This window comes from Silurus aristotelis, assembly GCF_946808225.1.
Source record: "Silurus aristotelis genome assembly, chromosome: 5".
NCBI lineage: Eukaryota > Metazoa > Chordata > Actinopteri > Siluriformes > Siluridae > Silurus > Silurus aristotelis.
The window spans coordinates 24522988-24543832 of record NC_139578.1 but is presented as its reverse complement, the minus strand read 5'-3'; the positions used below and the strand labels follow the sequence as shown (position 1 = coordinate 24543832).

At 37.5% G+C, this 20845-nt stretch overlaps 1 protein-coding gene across 5 annotated transcripts in view; it reads right to left on the bottom strand.

Moving 5' to 3' along the window:
• svep1 (sushi, von Willebrand factor type A, EGF and pentraxin domain containing 1) overlaps window positions 1–20845 on the bottom strand; it is a 91513-nt gene that overhangs the window by 49020 nt on the left and 21648 nt on the right. For all 5 annotated transcript variants that reach the window (XM_083541396.1, XM_083541397.1, XM_083541399.1 and 2 more), the window contains exons 3-6: window positions 20321–20497; window positions 4614–4772; window positions 3985–4164; window positions 1139–1318 (exon numbers count right to left, since the gene is read on the bottom strand). In XM_083541396.1, the coding sequence (XP_083397522.1) occupies window positions 1139–1318; window positions 3985–4164; window positions 4614–4772; window positions 20321–20497 (696 nt within the window). The remainder of the gene's footprint in view (window positions 1–1138; window positions 1319–3984; window positions 4165–4613; window positions 4773–20320; window positions 20498–20845) is intronic.

Genomic DNA, 20845 nt, shown 5'->3' with positions numbered 1-20845 from the left:
TCTATAAAATAGCAAATAGCACTGACCACAAATTTAGCCACTAGTGTGACATGTATGTCTACTTACTGCAGCAGCAGTGTGATGGAGTGAAGTGAGAGAGATGGAGAAATGGAAAGCGATAAACAGCAGCTAGTGAGGTTTGGCTGGCTGGCTCAGCAGATGTCTGGAGTTTAAACGGAGCGCAGTGAGTCATGGGAGGCAGAGCACAGGGAAGCCAAAGTGTTGCAGACAAGCTCTGGCCATAGAAGCTCTGAAAAGTTTGTCTTGTGGTTGAAGCTAATCTACAGCACATGCTAAAGCACACATCTGAGGTGAGATTGCTGAGTGCGGAGAGAAACAGAGACAGCGTCAAGGCTAGGTGCCTAGTTTACTAACAGTGTTTTTCCATATTCAAAAGCTTTTTCGTTCGTGTTTTTAGTTTGTCTCCCACAAAATTCCAAGGTAACAGCAAAAACAATATAACTGTCAACACTGAGGATGGACATTATATCATTGTCTGACTGGTTAGTATGTTGCATTAAAGTAAAAACTATCCACCAAAGCATATTTTTCCCATATCTAACAAGGCCTAGTTCTAGTTTTCTTGGTATATACCAATGTTTTACATCCAAATCTTTATAATCATCCAATCATCAGACACTCAGCTGGTTACTTGTACCTCACCATGTCTCCCAGCATGCATTTAATTCTTGAAACCTACACTAGGCTAGCAACAATGACCTGCTGGAAACGCCTGCATCATGATCTTCTGAATAAGCACTTGAGTTTGGTGTGGTAAAGCAGTTGCAGTTATTACTGAATGGTGCAGGGAAACAATTTATCTTGATAGAGGATAGCCACTGCAGTGCAGGTTTCCTCTCTCTACTGAATCACACCCTTCCTCTTTCATTCCTTAAATGCAACAGCCTAACCTGTCTTCGGCAGCCCTGAGTTCACCCACATCACATTTTGTTTGATTTTAAAAAACACAAACCTAGCCTTAAAAAAAATAAAAAACATACAAGTCTGAGCATTTTTGAGCTTTAAATTAGCATGGGTTTCTGTGCACACACCTACAAACACACACACACACACACACACACACACACACACACACACACACACACACACACACACACACACACACTTGTTAGCTTACCAACACACCGAGGAGGAGAGCTGCTCCATTGTAAATTTGGCAGGCAGGTAAGTTTGGCCTTGCCCTCCAGTCTATAGCCTTTCTGACAGCGCACTGAACACTCAAACTGAGAAAGGGAGTCACCGTTGGTGCAGTTCAGCTGCCCATGCTGTGGAGCAGACAGAGCTGGACAGGAACGCACTGCATAGAACACACACATCAATAACGTGTGAGGTATTAGTGTGCCAAAATTGAAATATATCATGATTCTCTTGCTATTTTGAGATATTTTGTATTTAGAATGAGGGCAAGCGTATGTGAAGTATATGTAGATTAATGTGAAACATAAAAAAAAAAAAAAATATATAAAGAGCAGAAGATGTGAGTAGCAGGAATGAATCACGAGACAAAACAAAAACACATTCAAGTGAAGACAGGAAGTGAGCAAGTGAGAGCAAAGTTAGTAAGAATCTGCGGCTGTGGTTTAGAGACCTGTAATTTCTGTTTATACTGAGAATAGTGGTCTACCAGAAACCGAGTCTCTAAGAATCAAAGTAAAATTGTTTTACACAAACATGTGCAATGTTCTGAGATATACCATAAGGCCAAACGTGACCCTGACCATGACCCTGACCCTGACCCTGACCCTTACACCCATATGTGATGGATGAACATTCCATTCTATGACGTCCCCTTCTCCAGAAGGCTTTTTGCTAGATTTTGGAGCAATGCTGTAGGGATTTGTACTCATTCAGCTACAAGAGTTTTATTGAGGTCAAGCACTGATGTAGGATAAGGAGACCTGGAGTGCAGACTGTGTTCCAATTCATCCCAAAAGTTCAGTTGGAGCTCTGTGGTTGTCCCTTAAGTTCTTCCATACTAACCTTCAGGTGTTAATGGTGCTCACTTGTCATGTTGGAACAATTTTAGGCCTCTGAGATCCAGTGAACGGAAAATTGTTGTTGCTCATATGTAATTACATTCATTATAAATATTATGTGTGTGCTGCTCTGTTTTCAGCTTTAGTGTTGCCACCTTACGGCTTGGGGTTCCTAGTTCAATCCTGAGCTCATGGGACTGCCTGTGTCGATGTTTATTTAGTTCCCTCCTAGTTCAATAGTTTTTCCAACCTCCAAAACAAATGCGTCTATGTGGACTGGCTAGTCTTTATTGTCCTTTTGGTGTGCTTTACTAAATATGTGTATAAAGCTTTGTGAAAAACTTGTGTTCCAAAGTGGTGGTATTCCTGCCTCAAGCCTGGTGTTCCCAGGACTTAGAGCCATCAAAACCCTGACCAGGATGAAGTGGTTGCTAAAGATAAATAAATGAATTGCCTGCTTTCTTTCATATTTCTTTCTTTTCTTTCCTCAAAGTGGATTAAATGCTGCATTAAAATGTTACATTATCTATCAATAACAAAGACATTATGGTACTCAGAAGATGCCATTAATTGAAAACAATATATACTGTGTGTGTGTGTGTGTGTGTGTGTGTGTGTGTGTGTGTTGAGTTTATTTACTGACTTACTAATATTGAAAAGTATTCATGTATTCAATATTCATGTGTATTCATGTTGAGTTGCATGCTCAAACATGCCTATACAACCCTGCAACCGGGGGAGCTTCAGACTTGATGCTCAGGACTGTTATTTTAACAGTCTCACAGCATTTCGTGATATAGTCATGAACTTTAATCTATTGTTTCATGTTCATGGAGACAAATTTCACAAATTTCACTCCGTCTGGCTCTGTCTTTATAGAAACAAAGACAGAGGATCATGGGTAATGCTGACAGAAATTCCAAAGGTAATCTTTTTTCCCCGCTTTTATCAGAGAATAAGGCATATATATATATTGTTAAGGTTAGGGTTAGGGTAAAGGTTAGGGTTATTCTATTATAAATGTGTGTGTCTTTAATTAACGCAGTCTGCTTAATTAACCAGGAGAATATATTTACTGTATTTTCACTGGAAGGAACCACTGACGGTGGTTTATAATAGCATAATAGCTTACCGAATATAAAAACAATGATAAAAACTCCAACTTAAATGTTGAGTAACGGTGCATGAAGTCAATAACAAAAACAAAAACAATACAGAGTCTGTGGTATCCGGTGAAAGAAAGAAAACTTTCGCAGATGACTAAAAATACTTTCTATTGAAATACATTATACAGAAAGTCGTCCTCAGTGACACGGAAAAAGAGGGAAATTCGTGCCTGTGAACACGAATCGATAGATTACATTTCGTGACTATATCACAAAATGATATAAAACTGGGCTGGTTATTATTGTGTAACTAAGATTTAGTTTATTGTGTTAGCCACAGTTTCACAATTTATTTTCTATTTTCAAATACTGTTTGCCAGTATGTTATTAGTATATGTTAGTATATTCCCTTATTTGTATTAATATCATGTTAAGTGTAGCACTCTTAGTGTTAATATTTCATACATTCACCAGCTATCTATTAGGGAAGGTACAGATTAGCTCATGGTTCAATAAACTTTTTGTAAGTGTGTAATTATGCAGAAATATAAGGAAGGGAAACTCGATCTGCCCTCTTCCACTTGCATGAGTTCAGAGATGCTCAAGATTTACTAGAGGGAGAGATGCCATCCTTTGCACCACAGAACACTGACATTGTCCTCTCTTGGCTGTGGCATCGTCAGGACTTTAAATCTCCCAATGAAGGACTAATGTTCTTCTGTAACTACTTGACATGTCTTAATATTGAAGACTAATTTATAGACAATATTTACTCAGTAAATCCGAAAAGAACAAGGGAATAATGGAACCCTATCTGGGTATTGTATTGAAATCCCATGCACTATGTGAATGTACTTTTAATTTAGAGTTTTTAGTCTCACCTGTACAGATAGGTGGCTCTCCAGACCAGGTGCCATCTGCTTGGCACAATCTGATGTTGCTCCCTTGCAGCTCAAATCCTGGTAGACAACGCACACCGCACGCTGAGTTATACTGGTTATTACACATGTTCTGGATGAAGAAGCCATTTTCTGGAGGAGAGAGAAGTGCACACACCACCGCTACAGAGAGAAAAAGAGAAAGCCAGACAGGTGACTTTCAATGGAAATATTGTCATTTTGTGGATATCATGAATAAGTGCAGTTTTACTGGAACAGTTTTTCACAATAGTTTTTCTTTCTTTTTTATAAGGCATAGGTTCAGAAATTAGAGATCAGTACTTCATGTATGTGATTTTGCAAGCTACAAATTAACAAGAAAACAACAAACAAACAAACAACAATAAGTAAATAATAAGAGAATTTGTCATTTCACAGGTTTTGTTAAATTTGTGTTTACTTTTTAAATTATTTTATTAGTTATTGGTTTATAAAATATCTGTGCAATACTTATATGTTATGAAGATGCTATGTTATCATTTGCTGTCATCATTAATAAAGTGTCATTCTCATTATAATCATCATCATCTTTAGCATCATCATCATCATTAACATCATCATGAGTTGTGTACCTTGGCAAGTGTGATTGTGCAGTAGGTATCCCTTATTACACACACAATCAGACAGAGAAGTGCTGCCAGGCCTGGAGGTGTGCTGAGGGTCTGGACATGGCAAGCATGTCCCCACACCCCCTGGAACTGCCTCAGGCTTGTATGTCCCTGGTGGGCATGCTGCAAAGAGATAAAGAAAAAGAGAGAGAAAGAGAAAGAGTGGTCAATAAGCAATGCCTTTTGGTTGTTATGACACAAAACTCTGTTTTGAGACACATTAATGCCAAATATGGGAGACTGCAGAATATTTTACATACTGTCAGGTCAAACACTAATGTCATGTAAGATGGCCAACAGATGTTTTACAAGAGGGCATAGAGAATACAATGGGACTCTTTCATTAATTAAAATTCAATTAAAATTTAAATTAAGAAGAAATAACCCATTCCTACACTTATATAATGATGTCATGATCTCAAAATAAAAAAGAATGTGCCAGATCAAGTGCTATGTTATAAGCTGATGAATAATTAGTGTGAAGTTATTCAATTAAACCAATAGCAAAGTCAGGCAGTATAATACTGCCAATATGCTAGACTAGTTTATTATAAATGCTGTCATGTTAAAGTTTTTTTTATTTCAGTCTCATTTATCATCTGCATTACATTTGACACCAAAGAGGACAAAAATAATCTACTTCCTCAGTGTTAATTTTCTATTTCAAAATTTTTGTATCTTTTTCCAGGTGATGGTCTGCACACTATTAAAAAAACACCTCCGGCTCATGCCAACCTTAAAGGTGTGATCTGCACACAGGCCATTTTAATAAACTGAAAGCTGTGTCAAGAAAATGAGCATGAGCATGTGTCTAAGGCTTCTGCGAATAAATGTATAAGATTAATATAACTTTTGCACCTAAATGTGCCAACTCTAAACATGGTTCTTTGAAACACCATGAGGTCTTTGTGAATCTGTGAGAGCTGGAACAGATTTTCTTCAAATTCTGGTTTCTACAGCTAAATTAGTCTTCAGATTGCCTGAGGTTTTTGCAGATCACTGCATTGACTAGATCTTTGTTTATTTACTGGAAAGTAGTGGATAAATGACCAAGAATTTGGTGCCTCTTTGTAAAACTGTTTACATGTGTTAATGCAAGCCACAATCAAATACATGTTTTGTAAATACAAATGGGAATAACTAGACTTTGTTCAACTGGAGACAAAGAGCGGAAGCTTTGGTTGGTCCAGTTAGTGTAAAAATAAAAGAAAGCAACCACATGAACTTTGTGCGGCAATTCAGAATTTTACGTTCCCACATCAAGTTTTTTTTTTTTTACTTTAATACTCTTTCTACATGCACTTCCTGTCCAAAAGACAGACTTTTTCTGAATCTATATAGATCTCACACATCTAATTTGTTCTTTTTTTTTGCTTTAACACTGCATATAATGTATAAAGGAGAAAACTGTCTATTGTATAACATGTATAGAGTGTTAATGACCGGGTGGAATAAAAATGATAAAGGATGGCAGTGAGCAGTGGATACACGCCATGACAAAAAGAGTGATATAAATGGACACAGACACAGAGTCAAATGGACAGGGGAAGACAGAAAGAAGGACAGAGATGGTTGAATAGGGGCGTAATGGAGTAACAAGGCAAAAGAGGGCAGATGGGAAAAAAGGGCTTGAGTGACAGAAAGACAGTCAGATATGAGGCCAAAGGAAAAGACAGATAATGAAAAAAGTGTGTGCAGATGGAGACAGGGTGGGATGGGAAAGACAGAGATATAAACGAATGAAAAGCAGGAAGGAGGATGATAGATTACCGTATAAAAAATCCCGCCAGAAAAGTACAACTCAGGAAAAAAATGAAACACGAATATATGTCTCCTTAAAGCAAAATTTAACTGATGTGCAGTGGAAAAAAGTGTGAGAGTGAAAAAGTTTTGGGGCAAAGGTTGAATATACATACATGTAATACATCTACAGCAATTATAGTTGTAAGTTCCAGAAAGCACAGAAAGGAAAAACAGCATTTTTCATTTGGAAAGGATATCAATTGTGCTGAATATACAACAGCTCTGAATTTCTGTGTACGGTTAATAGCAGAAGACTGTTTGCAGTGCACAGTGACAGAAACACATCCGAAGACCATTTCTTATTGTTAAGTCCATGTTTCCTCCTCTTTCATGCTTAAATCGAGGCAGGAACTCCTGGCCAGACGAATCTGCAGTAATGACACAGGAACCAGGTCCCAGATGAATCTTTAAGAATAGTTCTGGTGCTAATTACAATCTGAATCACTGCACAGCAGCTGCGTGTGTCACATAATGCTGCAGTAATAAGCATCAATCTCGGATTTCCTTCCAGAAACTCAGACCTGGTTTAGAGCAGAAGACTGACCAGTGACAGAACATTCCCCTTGGAAGAAAGAAAGAAAAAAAGAAAGAAAAAGTAAAGTGTGTTAATGGGCCCTTTATGTGTCAAACGCCTCATCAAGTGTGCACTTCCTCGGAAGTAAAAGCTGAACTTTCCTTGAAAGCTATGTGCATACTTCCCAGTAGGGTCTATACTTTATCTGGTCTATCTCTTCATGGGAAGTCTATATTTGGCACATCTTCATGGATCCACATTCATACCAGATCAGAATGATATGCTTCTTGCCCTGTTTTTTTTTTCTTTTTCCCATATAGTCAGGAATAATTCTCTCCACCTCTGCTCACAGACAGTCATGCTGGCCAGACAGGACTAATCACAAGAGACCCTGGACTTCTGCAAATGCAGCCGAAACCCACAGTGAGAGGAGTTGAAAGTGAAGGAAGCAAGCAAATTGGATCCAGAAACACAACTTCACACGTCCCCCCCCTTGTGAGAACGCATGCAGAAAGGCAGGCAGGCAGGCAGGCAGGCAGGCAGGCAGGCGAGTCCTGCTGCTGACACCTGCATAATCACACACTCCTGTTTCTTATCCTAATGCCGTGTTCCTCGACTGCCCTCACATTTTCAGTGTTAATGAGAAGAATGTTGCCATTCAAAAAGCAGTGAGTAAGTCAGTTAAATACGACCATTATGGAACGCCACTTATATCACAATTCCTGTACTTTGTGCTTCATAGAGTTTGGAAAAATGTACTATAAAGCTAATGACAGCTAGCAAAGTGAAATCAGAGTAATGACCATATACTACAGGTCAGGAACTATCAAAGAACACTAAGGTAAAGGTTTGTTCAATAAGTTTAAAACTTAAAACCTTTAGATTGTTGTCAAAGCACAATCTCTTGCATTAGAGCTAGAGCAGCTAAATGCTAGTTTTGAAAGAGGAGCTTTCTGATTGTCCTGATTAGTTGGATTTTTGCAGCTAACTTTTGTGTTTGATTTAGATTTCAAAGTCTGGGAAGAGTTTCCTCTCTAGGAACACACTTTGTATGTGACAGCAAATGAATGTAGGATGCACATAACAGACACTAACGATATATAATTTAAACCATTTATGGTAGCTGAGTGATATTGTGTGCTTTCAGACCTATATTTAAAAAATAATAATAAATAAATAAATAAATAAAACACAAATCATAGATTATTGGATGATCATTTAAACAAGTATTTGAAAATTTATTGTATGTTACGTCCGCTGTTTATTTTCTCTGTTTGTTTTGCAGCTGTGCCTTCTGGCTCAAATTGCAACTCCCAATTTAGCGGCTCACATCTACAAAAATGCAGTTGGGTCAATTCAGTGTCAGGTGATTTTTCACTGCAATTAAACCATGATAGAGCGTGTTTAAAACCAGACAGAGATCAACTTTCTTAGCCTGTGCCACTCGCTTTTGTGTGTTTTCATCCACTCAATCAAACTACTCCAAATCACATCAAGGTTCCTTTCAAAGAACTTAACTCTGCATATATAAAATAATCCTAATAGATTACTTAAACATCAATTGAGATCTAATTGATAAACAAATCTTATTTTACCACCATTTTTTCTCTAATTTTTTTGTAAAAGTCAGCCATCTGATATCCCACACTTTTGAAGTTCTACACAAATAAAGTGTAATGAATTAATAGCTTTAACTACCAACAAGAAACCATTTTTCATCTTGTTGTGCCACTTGTAGAAATTTTGCAATAGTAGACATTTATTTTCTAAAGCGTGATGCCGACGTTGTTGAAAAGCATATTCTTGTGAATGTACAAAAACCCCATCTGGAGTACTAAGGATGAAATGTGACTAAAAACTAGACTGAGAGCATCAGACTGTGGATGAAGGCTAAATAGAGAGTTTAACCACAGCACTTGGCCTCTCTGAAATTCTCCACACTCTTCCACATCCTTACTTTTATGCTGGAAGAAGGAATAAACATCACGCTATGTCACATTTTCTGCGAGGGGGGTTGGCAGAAGTACACTCAGTACCGCTTCGCGCGGCAGGCGCTGGCAATAAAAGGAAGCAGAACAAAAACAGATACCACATAAACTTATCATGAAACTACCAGTCTAAATGGAACCTTGAGAAAAAAAAACCTTGTTATGACATGTGTAGTGTTCCAATCAGAGAGAGTTCTACTTGTTGAGGAAGACTAAACACTGCGTGCTTTAAGATTAGTTTGTTAGATGGAAACTACATGGCCAATAACACCATTAATCCATCAAATAAAAATGATAATTGTTCTTTCCATTACATCGTCAATGGAGAAGTCAGCGCAATAAACCCACGGCGCTGCTGTGTCTCAGCACATTCATAGAGCTCCAGTTAAAGTGCTTCATTACATCCTCCATGTGCCTTTTGTATGATCTGAATTGTCTTCTGTCAAGTTCATTAAATTCTGACGCCCATACGCTACACCCTTAAATAAGGGTTTAAAGAGAGTATAGGAAAAAGCAAGACTTTTTTCACAGACAGACAAAAGCCAGCAGCTCCTGCTATGGAACAATCAGGACTATAGAGGCTGTAAAACAGTGAGCGTGTCTGGAGTGTGTTTAACACATGACCGGGGCATGGTTCGAGTGTGTGTTTATTTGAATAGAAAGCACTTCAGACACCCGTCAGTGTAAATGAACGAGTGTTAACAACCTGTAAATGTAAAACAGAAACCAAAGAATCTAAATGTTAATGATAGGACCAGAGCAGCTACACAACAAAAGGTATTGTTTTAAGGAATACACCGGAGGAGTCTCTCAATTCAGAATTTTGACATGTTTCTCTCTACTAATCAAATAGGTCTAAAATGGTCTATAAACAACTATTTAAAGAGTTCTCAGTAATCTATTTAAAACTATAACTGAGACACAGAAAGTCATACCAAAGCTGTTCTTAAGAGTTGTATCTAATAAACTTTAGTTACTTAATAAACTTTACTTACTCAATCCTCATTTAGTTACACAGCTACACTGGAAACACACAGCTACATATCCAGGCCTTTGAGACCTTCATTAAAATATTCATGCTCAGACACATCAGTTTATACAAAAAAGAAATTTTGTAATTTCTCTCAACAGAGCTGATGGTATCATAAGTCTGTAACTGAGTGAGCCAGTGTTGATTTATTCAATGATAGAGACTCAAAGCACTTTTGTATATCTCTCTGGATAAGGATGTCGTCTAAAATATTGTAAATGTAAATATATACATACACATTGTGTATATAAAACATCTCAAGTTTTCCATAGGAGAAAGGAGATAGCAGATAGTGTGCATGTGTGTGCATGCATGTGTGTGCGTGTGTGTGTGTGCATGTGTGTGCATGTGTGTGTGTGTGTGTGTTATAAGCATATCTGTCTCTTTTAGTGATGGAGTGAAAGAAAGAATGGAGGAATAAAGAAAGAGTAATGGCAGCAGGTTTAAGGTTCAGCAGATGACCCTTATTTACTTTGAATGATAGGAGTCTATGACACAGAGTGAGGGGGGAGTCAGAGGTTAAAAGGGGGAGTCGGGGGTTAGAGGCTCTCAAAACAGTCACTGATAGACAGAGAAAGAGTGTGGCCTCTTACTCCATCACCATTCACTGACACATTAAAGCACTTGAAAGGGACAGAGACAGAGAGAGAAGGATAGACAGTGTGGAAGAACGAGAGACATGACATGATAATATTACCTACTAAATTTGGCCAGTATTTTGCTTGTTTTGAAAAGTATTTATGTAAAAAGAAATATTGCTTTTCATAATGTTGTTGCTTATTGTTAATATACTGTGCATTATTGCTTTTTTTCTTTTTTTTAATGTAAAGAATGTGTAAATAAATATGTGTAATTTACTATTTAATCACTTACCACAGTTTATTTTGGCAAACATGATTCTGTCTCACAGATAATATACAGTGAATATACACTGTAAATATATCTCAGGTGTTTTATTAAAATAATGAAGGTCAGCCTGTTTCAAGTTAGAGCAGATTTTCCAAATAAAAGTCTTAATATTTCTTAGTTCACAAATACACATTGACCTCTAGAATTTTACTCAAAAATTCATACATTTCATAAATGTTTGGTTTGCAAAATGTACTGTATTTTAATAATACATGTAATATTATATACTGCCTGTTTTAGAATGTCTTTTGCAAATGGCAAAGACAATGAGGAAGACAAAGCGAGTGAGAGAGAGAGAGAGAGAGAGAGAGAGAGAGAGAGAGAGAGAGAGAGAGAGAGAGAGAGAGAGAGAGAGAGAGAGAGAGAGAGAGTACAACAAACAGTTATAAAATAGCAAAGCAAAGGCTATAAACCTAAAAGGCATATTTAGTGCAATAAAGCCTGTAAAGTATTTAAGTGAAAGTGCAGTAAAGAACAAAAGGCGAGACACACAGTGTGTGTGTGTGTGTGTGTGTGTGTTTGTGTATGTGTGTGTGTGTGTGTGTGTGTGTGTGTGTGTGTGTGTGTGTGTGTGTGTGTGTGTGTGTGTGTGTGTGTGTGTGTGCGGAACAGGAGAAAAGTGAGTGTGTGCTGCTACTGTGCTCTCGTGCCCTTGTCCACTGTGACCCCTGGGTCGTCCCCAGTAAAGAAATTAGAGCATGTATAACAAGAGCCTGTGGAAAAGCTGCCTTACACGGCACCCGTACAGTAAATCTCCTCTTTACGAGACAGAAACTGAGTCGAGAGGGCTGCTGTGGGGCTGTTAAAGAGAAAGAAAGATGTGAAAACATAATAATAATAAAAGTCATCATCAGCATAATACTTTTTTTATTATTAATATTTTAAACCCAAACTGACTTTAATTTAGGATGATAAGAAACAATTAAGTATAAAATTTAGAGTAGGGGTCCCCAAACTACGGCTCACAATTATATAAAATAATGGGGTGAAAGATGAAGTGATGAAGTAAGTGCTACAGAGAGAGAAAGTGTAAATGAGGTTCCAAAGAACTGTTTAACAAAATCTCATTTGTCTCTTTCGCCCCACCTGCTGATCCCCACACAAATGCCTCAGATTAACGATTATAGTGAAACATACATATACACACACTGAGCCACCGAATGTGTCAATTTATAGTGACACACACTCAAACACACACAAGCACTGTTCAAGCTATTTATGACTCAAAGTAACAGTTACTTTACAAGATTACACAGTTTTAAACTCTTGCTCCTCGATTCTGCAGCTATTAATTAACACACTTTACAACTCTGTGGCAAGCTGTGGAATTCACAGTGCATGTGTCGAAGTAAAACAGTCATGCAGAGGAGGCCTTGCCTGTGATCTAATCTGGGCTCGGCTTCCAAGGTCCACAATTATTACAATATAGTGCTAAAATAGATCCCAAACTAAGGATCGACATTAAACAACAATGTGTGCCAAACACCCTCAGGAGGCCCCATTACAGAACTCCATCTGGCTTTCCTCCTGTGCAAACAACAGCGAAAAGACTGTTAAATCTTCGGTTTGATCCGCTCCGATTAAAATATGAATCGAAGCTTTGAGCCTGGGCCTGCACAGGTCTCTGGAGAACCAGAGGCATCTGCCATGCATGAGCCAAACAGCACTGCAAACAAGCGAACGTGTTGTCTGGTCACAGAAACTCACGTACGAGGGCAGCTATATAGGACGATTAGCAAAGGAAAAACGTTTTAGTGTAAAGTGCTTAATGGTCATTCCTCTAAGTAGCCTAAAGGTATGAATAATCCACAAGAAAAACACATTTAGTGCTGTTTGTGTAGCTGATTGCCTTCGGTGTTCATCAAGTACATGAGCAAAAAGTGCACATCAGTACAAACAGAGATTCTTGGAAAATGTATCATTTGTAGTGTGGAAAAAATGGATGCTGTCTAATATATCAGAAAGATGGTAATCACATGAGATTCCAAAGTCAAGATAGTTTTATGACTCTTTATGACTAACCTTTTTTTTTTTTTTTTTTTTACATGATATTAAATTTGAATGTGGCATTTCTATTTAAACATACAGAACAGAGGATGTGTACAGTGTGATAAAATGCTGCCTAAAAGTCAGTTGCAAATGAATGTAACCAAAGAACAGATGTTAAATTTGTGGTTTCAATTAATATTAAATAATATTTATATTAAATACTGTTTCTAACTTTATTTTGTCTCAGTGTTTGATCAATGTTTTTTTTTTTTTTTTTTAAAGATTCGATTTATTACGATGGTGTTCATAATTTCATATTCATATTAGATATTCACATCACACTATGTATAATTTTGAATTTTCTCTTGTTTTCTTGACATTGTTTACTGCTATTCTACAGCTATACTGTGTTGAACTGTAAGTAATGTTAGCACACAGCTAGCTAGGAAGTTAACAATTTATACACTAGCTATATTGTTGTCACAAATAGACACAAGTGGGATCTTAGTGTGGAAATCTTCATCGTTATCTTAATATTCTCAAAAACTTAAATACCAGAAGCCACTTTTTATAAGAACAAATGTGAGTAAATAAAGCAATAAAATACGATAACAGTCAGGTGCTGTGGCTAAGAGATCTACTACTTTTATCTAAAATGTTCATATAAGGCTGTGTATGGTTCAGAGACATGGTGAACTCACAAACTAAGCTCATATATAAAATACATATATTAACATATATTTTATTCTTGGAAACATTTGAATTTTATGCTGAAAAAAATTAATTAAACAAAAAAAAAATCCTATACAAGTTGTCATTTAACAAACAGATTGTTAAGAGCAGGATGGCTTGCAGGTAAATTCATTCATTTTTATGATATGCTGAATATGTAGTGTTTGAGAAGATCAAGCTCTCTGAATAAATGATATTCCAGATTGTTCTCCAGATCCGGAGGCCCAGGCTGGATCCTCTCAGGCTCATACATCAATGCCAAAAAAGACTGTACACATCCTCACTGGAATATATATGAGATCATGGCTACAACTGCACTGCAGTAGAGGTGACCAGCTTTTAATGTTTCACTGAATAACATAGATGAAAGAAAGAGACATTTGCAGAGCAGGTAGGATTTAAACTGAGAGACAGTGACACAGTAGTGGAAAGTGGGGGGAAAAGAGGGAATGACGAAAAAAAATTGGGTTAAATGGGTTGAGGAAGGGAAAAAAAAAGTTGTGGGTTTCCCTGAAATTCTAGTATGGAAAGACCTTCACTGTGCTCTTTTATTTGACACAGGAGAGATAAAGAAAGGAACTCCTTCATACTGGGAAAATGATATAACCGGTAATTACACATTGTGTAATGCCTCAGAGACGGGATCGACACTGGAGGTAACCCTCCTGTTGTATCGATTACTGGCAATAATCAGTGTGTAAGACAAAAAAGCTATAGCAGTCTAGTTTATCAAAACACTTGAGAGGTCAAAATCTCAGTGTTTGAACAGGCTGTCAGATTTGCACTAAGCATTGCTGTATTAATATTTCAATTCAGTTTTATTTATATTCAACAATGGACATTGTCTCAAAGAATCTTTAGATAGATAAAGAGGTTATAAATTTGAATGTGTATCTTTATTTCCTTATAAATTTATTCCTAATAAGCGAGCCATTGGTGATGTGGCAAGGAAAAACTCCCTGAGATGTATGAGGAAGAAACTTTGAGAGGGTCAAACCAATTCTCATTTGGGTTCCACCAAATTTCCATTCATTACAGATCCATCATGGTTAAGGTGTACTGTTCAGTGATTGTTCAAAGGTAAGCATGACCTACAGCTCTGCATAAGAGAGCTCTGAATAAGAGATCTCAGAGAGCTCTTTGAGGACCTAAGAGATTTCAAACTATCCTAACCAACAAGGATGAATCTTTGATAAAAAATGTAAAGGTTGGATCTATCTATTAAATCAATGACGATCAGCACAGAATGTTCTACCCATAGAGATGTGCCTAATCTGAAGCGTCAACTGATTCTGTTTGTATTCCTGTAGTTCTTTTGACAACATTCCTGAATTATTGTTGAATCTTCTGAATTGCTACAAAGCTTCCTGGGTTTCTGAAATATTCCTGTGGTAAAAAGGTTCCTGTGGTGCATGTAGAGTGGATGTGGTTCAGTTTCCCCTGTACAAGGAGAAAGTGAATAACGAAGGTAGGGAGACAGGAGAGAGGGAGAGAGTGCATGAAGGTTGGCAGTGATGCAGGAGACACAACATGTTTGCAACATTTCCGTTTCGGCTAAACATTCCCCAAATTCTTCCCGTTTTCTCCTCTGTGTCCTTCCTGTACTCTGGTTGGATTTATGGATGTCTGGCGACGTTTGGGTGAGAGTAAATATTTACAGGCTATCCTTTAAGGAAATGAAGCAGCAGCCCCTCCCTGACCTTTGACCTTTAAGATAGTGAGGCATCGATCATACGACAGATGCCACTTGTCACATCGGCTGTACTCATAGGAGGTGATGAACTGTGAGACAGTAGATAAAGCAGGAATGTTGATCAGGTTAAACTCATCTCTTACAGCTGATGAAGGAATTACTGGCATAAGCCAGTGAGATAACAATACTTAATTCCTTTTCTTTTCCTTTTTAAAACATGTCTTATTCTTTTGCACTTTTCTAATAAACTTATCATGAAAGCAGGAAGACGGAGAGTGAGAGAATGAGCCTAAGTGACTCTCGTATTTTGCACATTTTATAGAAAAAGCTAAAAAGTGGTAGCTGACACGATGTTCAAATTTATGTTGAGCCAGTGACAAAAGTGAAGTGAAGAAAATGTTTGTGTTGCCATAGTCCTTATCTCACCTGATATAGTTTTTTCATATAGCACAATATATTTGCACCATCGACAAAATGTCAACAAGTGATTGTTAGTTTGTTCTTGCAAAAGCTGTGGCATTTGTTTAGTGTGTTCATTTACTCTCAAAATGTTTAATTTATTTCCCATTCGGAACATGTAGTATAGTTTAAAGCTTTATTTTGATTGTAGTGTCTTTTTGTTGGTTTTGGTTGTCTCATTTAATCTGTTGGTATTTGCCTGTTTGCTATTAACATTTAATATGGTTTCCTATTCATATATAGCTCTTTCTGTGTTTGGCTGCAATCCCTGCCAGTTCTCTTCCAAGTAAAAAACATTCTACCACCAGACACACAGCACCTGACTTTTGTTTTTAAACAGGTATTAAAATTCAGAACAAACAGCATGAACTATAGTTACAGCATTGAACATAGTAAAACTCAACAGGAGTTGATAAATATACTTGTACATTTTTGTCAAGTCAAGAGGCTTTTATTGTCATTTCTACTATACACAGTGGTACACAGTACACAGTAAAAACGAGACAACGTTTCTCCAGAACCCTGGTGCTACACTAAACAACAACAAACAAAACAACATAGAGCTACAACACAAGTTACATAAAGTGCATCGAGTGCAACCTGGTGCAAACAGTGCAAGTCTGTCTGCACTGTTTGCACCAGGTTGCACTCGATGCACTTTATGTAACATGTGTTGTAGCTCTATGTTGTTTTGTTTGTTGTTGTTTAGACAGACGACACAAGACAAGACACAAAACCCTATATAGCGCCGACCAGTAAACCTACTGTATACTTGATTATACAGTACTGTACAAGAAAACTGTAAAAACTATACAAACTAAAAACTATATCCCAGAAGTGAGTATAAACAGAATGTACATTTGCCCATAAAAAAAACGTATAGCCCAGACATACAATCTGCTTGTTCAGGGAGTCTGGCTTACTGAATCATCTATACCTAAGGGGGAGATCTACAAACATTTCAAACTAGCAGTTGAAATGATCAATGTGCACTTTTTTTCTTTCAGTTTTAGTTGAATCTACTTCCTGTATTACACAATCTTACAAATTAGCTGCCAGCCTATTAAAGTCTAAGAAGAGAGAAAAAAAAAGACAACTGAAAAGCTGCTTTCATTATTTAAGCACCTTTCAGGTCAGCAGTCTGTGTGGTATATCCTACAATGTTCTGAAGACCTTTCCTTGTTTGGAGGATCACCTTCAATAAAACAGTGATTGCGGCTCAACTGCTTTTTATTGGAACTATAACTTTTCACTCCCCTAGGGTGAACCCTACGCTCTGTAGCGCTTTTCCTAATGACCAACACACACCACAGGAAGGTTTAAAACTCAGAGCAAACTTTCAGTCATGGGGGTTATTTTCCTTGCATCAGGTTTTACAGCCCACCAAAGACTGACCTAGCTCTATGCCTAGTTCCTTTATGGTGTTGTGAAAAGCTTAACCCATAACCAGCTATTTAAATCTTCACTTGTGACTACAGAAAACAAGACACTATACAAAGCCTGGGGAAGCTGCTAAATAAGCAAATCAGATACACAATTTATTTAAGCATATCAGGCACTACAGGAAAGACCACAATAGCAATGGTTCACACCATCTCTGTGCCCTCTCTCTTCTGCATTACCCCAATTAAACCATTAGACTGCCTTGTTATGGGGTGTGTCATTGCTTTGACGCCATCTAATCACACTTTAATACCAGGACTATTTGTGGTAGCTTTGATGCTAAAACTGGCACATGGGTGGTAAGAGAGCTAGCCAACAACACTTACCGCAAAGTTTAAAATAATACAGGCATAGTGCGGTTATCACCTAAATATTGTGTTTGTTTTCTCTGGTAGCAGAGAACATTCTCCAAAGCCACCACAAGCTCAGACACTGGATCATGTTGCTAATGTATTTGGGTGAGGTTAGAGTGGGGTAGTGGATCAGTCTACATTTATGAGGGTTGAAATAATAAACACTTTTGGTGTGTAGGAATATACGATATATAATATATACACTCCCCATTACACTTGTTTTAAAAATACAGAAATAAAACATTATGAAAAGAAGATACCATTCTGGTAAGTTTTTACTCTAATAAAATAACACGTGAACAAAAAAACTATGAAACAAGTTAATATTTACGCTTGATTTCATGCAAAAAGTGTGCATTGATGTGTATCTGCTTAAAAGATAAGTCAACAGACTGTTAACACATCAGTGCATCTATTTTAGCTTCCAGAGCAGCATGAAACAGCAAAGAGAGAAAAAGAAAAGAACCAATGTAGAGTGAAAGAAAACATCTCACTGTGGACACATTAATTACAGACCACCATCATCAAGCCTTATTTCTTTCTGTATGCGTTAAAGCTGAGCTCTTGGCCTCTGCTTTCTTCCTGTGTGCATTTGCAGAATGTAGCCCTTTTATTTCACAACACTGTATTCATTTCCTGATTCGCTTTCAGTCGCACAGCATGAGCTCCTTTGCGTCTTTTCTGTTTCTGTCTGCTCATTTTGTGATTGCCAAAACTGGAGTGAATCAGAAGGACTAAACTACATCAGAATCACTGACATATTTTTTGTCCATGAATATGCATTAAAGTATTCCCAATAGTCTATTCTCTTCATTTCATAGTTTTTCTCTCTGGTCCAAGTGTAGGTTTTGATTAAATTTTCTATCCAATTAGATTTTAGCCACCACATCACGTGTTGCCAGGGTCAAAGGTATCTTTCTGCCTTGTTCCATCACTGTAAACACTGCAGGCAACCTATTTTTTACAATCCATGCTGCTTGAAGCTGTTGCTTTAACCGGATTGTGACTTGCTTAGCCCAAAGCAACCTAGAAAGCATTCAAAAATGTCATTTTCACGTCAAAGAGCGCACTAGTCAGAGCTCGCAAACCGCATCTATAGCAAACTGCACAAGCTCAAATATACCTATGTGGATTTAATATATGTTTTTTCATTTCACAAGACTGATAAAGGAGAAATAGTTTTGGTTGCAGATACACTTCATGGCGGTGCAGCTGCGGCTGCAGTGAATGGAGACTTGTTACATTGGGTTAATTGTGCTTTAATAATGGCATTTTCACTGCATGAGATACCTGTCTGAGATGCAGCTTTCTGTTATACTGTGTTTCTGTATAATATTGATTTTTTTTTCTATAGTATAATGATGGTGTTAAGAGGTGGATTAATTCAGGTAGGACACCACTTAAAGCCTAGGTGTGAAATGCACAGCCCACCAATGATATATACTATATTCATATATAATATACCTTAGTTACTTCAATGAAATAAAACCAAACTGACAATAATTATACAAATCAAAAGAACGATATGTTAGTTTAGATTTATATGAATGGAAATTTAACAAAAACTTTAGTTAACGTGAGTTCATAGAATTTGAATTGATCGCATAAATCAGAAAATAAATAATAAAAAAGTACTTCAATTGGTTAAAAAAACTCAGCTTACTGTACACCTCTATAATATGTGATTTCACATTTAAACTCGTATTCGAAAGTAGTTATCTTACACCTGCTGTAATTGAAGTGATTAAAATAAAGATCAGCTAAACTTTTAGAATGTTCTTGGCAGTTCTGCATCTTCATCTGCTGAAGACATGGTCTGCAGAGAGTTTACAACACAGCATGTAATGGAATCTCAGTGTCAAATGGTATCAATCAGGAAAAAAGTACAAAAGAATTTCCAGAGCATTAGATGTTTCATGTACCATAAAACACCATGGAGGCAATCATCACTAAGTGGAAAATAAATGGGACAAGTGACATCACCAAGAAGAGGATGGCTATCCAAAATTGAGACAAAAGATACAATTAAAGTAGCAGAAATATCTGAAAAGTAATGATTACTCTCTGCATGTGAAAACAATCTAAAATACTTTTCAAGTCTGTGTTATTGGGTAGGGTATCTAAAGAAAAAAATTGATCCAAGTCTGATTGAATCTTTAATACAGGTGAAAAATCGTGTACAGGTCTGGTGAGACCAAGGTAACACCATTAGGGCACAATTGTAGAAGACTATGTTTAATGCAAAAAGCAAGACAGCTCATCACCCAAAGAACATACACAGGGTGAAGCATGGTGATTGCAGCATTATGCAATGAGACAGATTGTCTATGACTGGAACTGGGGCAGAGGAAACCATGGATTGCTCTAAATACCACGAAAAAGACAGCTGAAAATAATAATAAAAAAATGTCACCCTCCAGCAGAAGCACATGCAACAACAACCCAAAGCACAAATACAACTTATCAAAGGAATAGCTTCATAGGAAGCAGATCAATGTTTTGGAATGGCCCAGACTTAAATCCTGTCCAAAACCTCTGCAATAAGTTAAACAGGTCTGTCAATTTGATAGATCTGAAGCATTTTTGCAAGTGGAATAAAATTGCAAAATCAAGTTGGAAAACTTTTGTATTACAGGCAAAGGGTTCTTTACCAAAGTATAAGAACACTTTCACATGCAAATCACTCCTCACACACCACCCTTGCAGTCTGGAAGCTTAATTGTATCTGTACATTAAATGTGCTTTGGCATAGACTCACCTGTGCATTCGAGCTGCAGGCCCTTGCCATAGTGCCCTTTCTCACACACACAGTCATACTGGCCAGTGTGTGTGCCACACTTACAGCTGGCCATCAGGTCACAGCAGTCCCTCCCTTCCACACACAGAGAGGAGCAATAGGACATGGCATCCTGGATGTAACCACCTGAGGGCAAGTCTTTAAACGATAAAGAAAGAGGGGGAGAGGGAGAGAGGGAAGCCAACAGTTAACAAATGGAAGAAAAGGACAGTGTGAACAGATAGTTTTGGCTTTGAGAACACTCAGAACCCAGATTTTGCGTGTGTGTGTGTGTGTCTGTGTGTGTGTGTGTGTGTGTGTGTGTGTGTGTGTGTGTGTGTGTGTGTGTGTGTGTGTGTACAATAATGAAATCCAAAATGCTGGCAGAATGCTGTCTTATATGCAGAGCAAACAAAAGTGGATTGGTCTCCAGATGTTAACACGCACACACACACACACACACACACACACACACACACACACACACACACACACACACACAGACTA